Raw genomic sequence first — 3,022 nt, 5'->3', positions numbered from 1 at the left:
GAATCGTCGCCGGCGGCCATTCATGGCTGTTTTTTTGGCGGGAAGCACGCGAATACTGGAATTTGAAGCAGATACTGATTCTAATATGTTAAAGTTTAATGAGGAAACAGAACTTCTTTCTGCGAATTAACATTTATTTCTAGTTATATAAAGAGAATAAAAGCTGGGTTTAAACTAGGACGGTCCAAAACCGAATCGAAATTTATAATTGAATCGAAAAAAAGTTATTAGTTTATATTAATGAGTTTGATTTAACGGTTTTAATAACAGTTTTGATTTTATTATTATTAGGTTATCGGTTCTTAATGATCTGAGGTTTTTCTTAACGGGTTAACCATAACCTGATAGTAAATTAATAAATTATATTTTACTCCATTTGGTATATAAAGTCTTTGACTTAGGATATAGTTTCATATTTTTATTTCTTGTAGTCTCAAACTTTCGGTTATTCAACAATTATGATTTATTTGGTTTGTCGCCATGCATGTTTCTAAGTGATTCACAATCATTTATTTTTTGTGTCAATTCTTAACGGTTAAACCGATAATCGAACCGATTACAATCAATAACCGATAAGTCAATATCTTAATGGTTCTTAGCATGTGTACAAATCAATAACCGATAAGTAGAACTGATAAACTTTAAATAGAACCGATCGATACGCAACCTTAGTTGAAACCTTTTCATATTGTTTCAAAATTATCACACTGGGTTATTAAGCAAGGACGATGAATTAAAGTGCTTCTTTTTTTAAGGGGAAATGTGGGAGGGGATTACAATGTGAGGAATCAAACCCCTCACCAACAAGGTGAGAGTTCATGTAAACAACCAACTAAACTACTAAGATTCCCCGATGAATAAAATTTGTTTGATATATAGGATGCATTAGAAAAAACAATAGTATATGTATTAGCTTTATACTATGATACTTTAATTTGTTTGGCACACTTTTTGAAATTTATGTACAATGAATACAAATATTACTTATGTAAACTCTATTTATGTATAACTAAATTATGATATTAGCAATGAAGCGGATTTTAATACATGCATCATGATTAAACATCCTTGTCACCATATATTGTGGATAATATTTATATAAACCACTTTTTTTTAAAATATATATGCAATTAATGTTATTTTTAATACACCTAATCAAACACTATATAAGAAATAATTTCAATATAATTAATATAATCATAATTAATATTTGTATTATTAATATATCATATTAAATACTATTCTTATATACTTTACCAAACGATCCGTAATAACGAAGAATAATACTACCTGAAGCAATGTGTATCCCACTAATCCTATCTCAGCGTAATGGCAGGCTATTATATTGACATATAACATGAAGGCCAGGAAAAGAAATCCAATTGTGCACAAGCCTAATTGGAAAATGGTTTGAAGACGAAAAAAAGTCTCTTTTTTTCACTTAAGGTTCGGTATTTATTTTGGGGCTGATTAATCCAGCATCAGAAAGTTCCCCTTTGGAGTAAAATCTCCTACCAAAGACAATTTCACGTCAGAACTTAAATTCAAATTCTTTTAGAAAATTACTTAACTAATACCTATCAAAATGAGAAATTAAAAGAACACACCAACTTGAATAATTATCTTTTAGATGTATACCGATGAAAATTCTACCTTAACTTTTCATTTTTTCTTTCCTTATAAAAGAATATTTTTTACCTCAACAAATAATGTTATTAGAGATAAAATGAAAATAGTAAAAATAAATAGCACTAAAAAAAGAAATAAAATAAATAGCTTTAGAAAAGAGAAATGTCCCACTCCCTCAGTGGCATTTTATTTATTTAATTTGTCAAAAAAACAAATTAATTTTAAATTTTCTATTTATCGTTTCCTAATAAATATTTTAGTATATAATCACTATTTATGATTTCTTTTCATTTAAAAGATAATTACTTAACTAGGAAAACCTATACATTATATTTAGAGAAAATTTCATAAATAACTAAAGTTAAAACATAACGAGTCTCCTTAACTACAGTTACTTAATCACGTAGGGTAACTATAGTTCCTTGGAATTTTATTTTATTTATACGAATACAAAAAAGTCTTGGAGGGTAAAACTATAAAATCTTCTTAAGGGGCAAAACAAAAAATAAAAAAGAAAATTCTATTTTTCTTCCTAATAAAGGTGGAAAATTTATTCAATGTGAAGCAATTTCAAATTTCCCTCCTTTTTTGAATTAACGGTAAATTCAAGAATCAAGATGTGGCCTTTCTATATATAATATCAACATTCTCTTGTCATTCCCATTCTGTATCAATATTTGTCTTCAACTCAATTTTGTTGTGGAAGAAAGACTCCTACTGAATGCATCCATTGCCGTGAGTGCAGAACTGGAGTTGCATTCGTCGACGAAACCGCTCTTCTTGTATGGATTCTCACTCTGCATCTACTTTTCCATATATGCTAATGCTACTGATTTCAATATTTTAGATTCTTCTACACATATTTGTATCATGAATTGTGATTAATTCTTGGCTTTTTGTTTTCATGAACATGACGATTTTGTTATTAAATACTGAATTAATGATTTCTTCAGATGGCACTCACTCGACCATCCAGGTTTATTAAAGAAGGAAGATTGTAAGTTTCTAATTACAAATTAAGACTGTAAACATATGCGGTATATATGACTTGTAAGGGTTAATACAAATGAGTATTTTTTGTGGCAGGGAAAAGGATAGTTTATCGAATGAAGGCACTAATTAATGAGCAAAAAGATTTAGGCGCTAATGGGCAAAATGATGATCAAGATGGAGATGCTAATGAACAAGATTTAGGCGCTAATAATATGAGATTGTAAGTTTCTAATTTTGGACTGTACTACAGATATGTGACATGACTTGTAAAGTGTTAATTCAAATGAGTATTTTGTAGCAGGGACGAGCTTATTTGCTGGAATGATGTAACATTGCTTCATCTTCTCTGTCGAGGCCATAATGAACAGCCTCCTAATGATCAAGATGGAGATGCTAATGA

The 3,022-nt window shown here is 29.3% G+C and overlaps 1 protein-coding gene across 1 annotated transcript in view; it reads right to left on the bottom strand.

Moving 5' to 3' along the window:
* The window catches only part of LOC102604836 (uncharacterized), a 5,746-nt gene extending 3,314 nt beyond the window's left edge, over positions 1-2,432 (bottom strand). Inside the window, exon 1 of the mRNA XM_015308356.1 lies at positions 2,364-2,432. Within this exon, the coding sequence (XP_015163842.1) occupies positions 2,364-2,432 (69 nt within the window). The remainder of the gene's footprint in view (positions 1-2,363) is intronic.
* Positions 2,433-3,022: the final 590 nt, after the last annotated feature.

The sequence above is a fragment of the Solanum tuberosum genome, unplaced genomic scaffold, assembly GCF_000226075.1.
Source record: "Solanum tuberosum cultivar DM 1-3 516 R44 unplaced genomic scaffold, SolTub_3.0 scf00078, whole genome shotgun sequence".
NCBI lineage: Eukaryota > Viridiplantae > Streptophyta > Magnoliopsida > Solanales > Solanaceae > Solanum > Solanum tuberosum.
The sequence above is the reverse complement of the archived record's forward strand: the minus strand, read 5'-3'. Positions and strand labels throughout refer to the sequence as shown.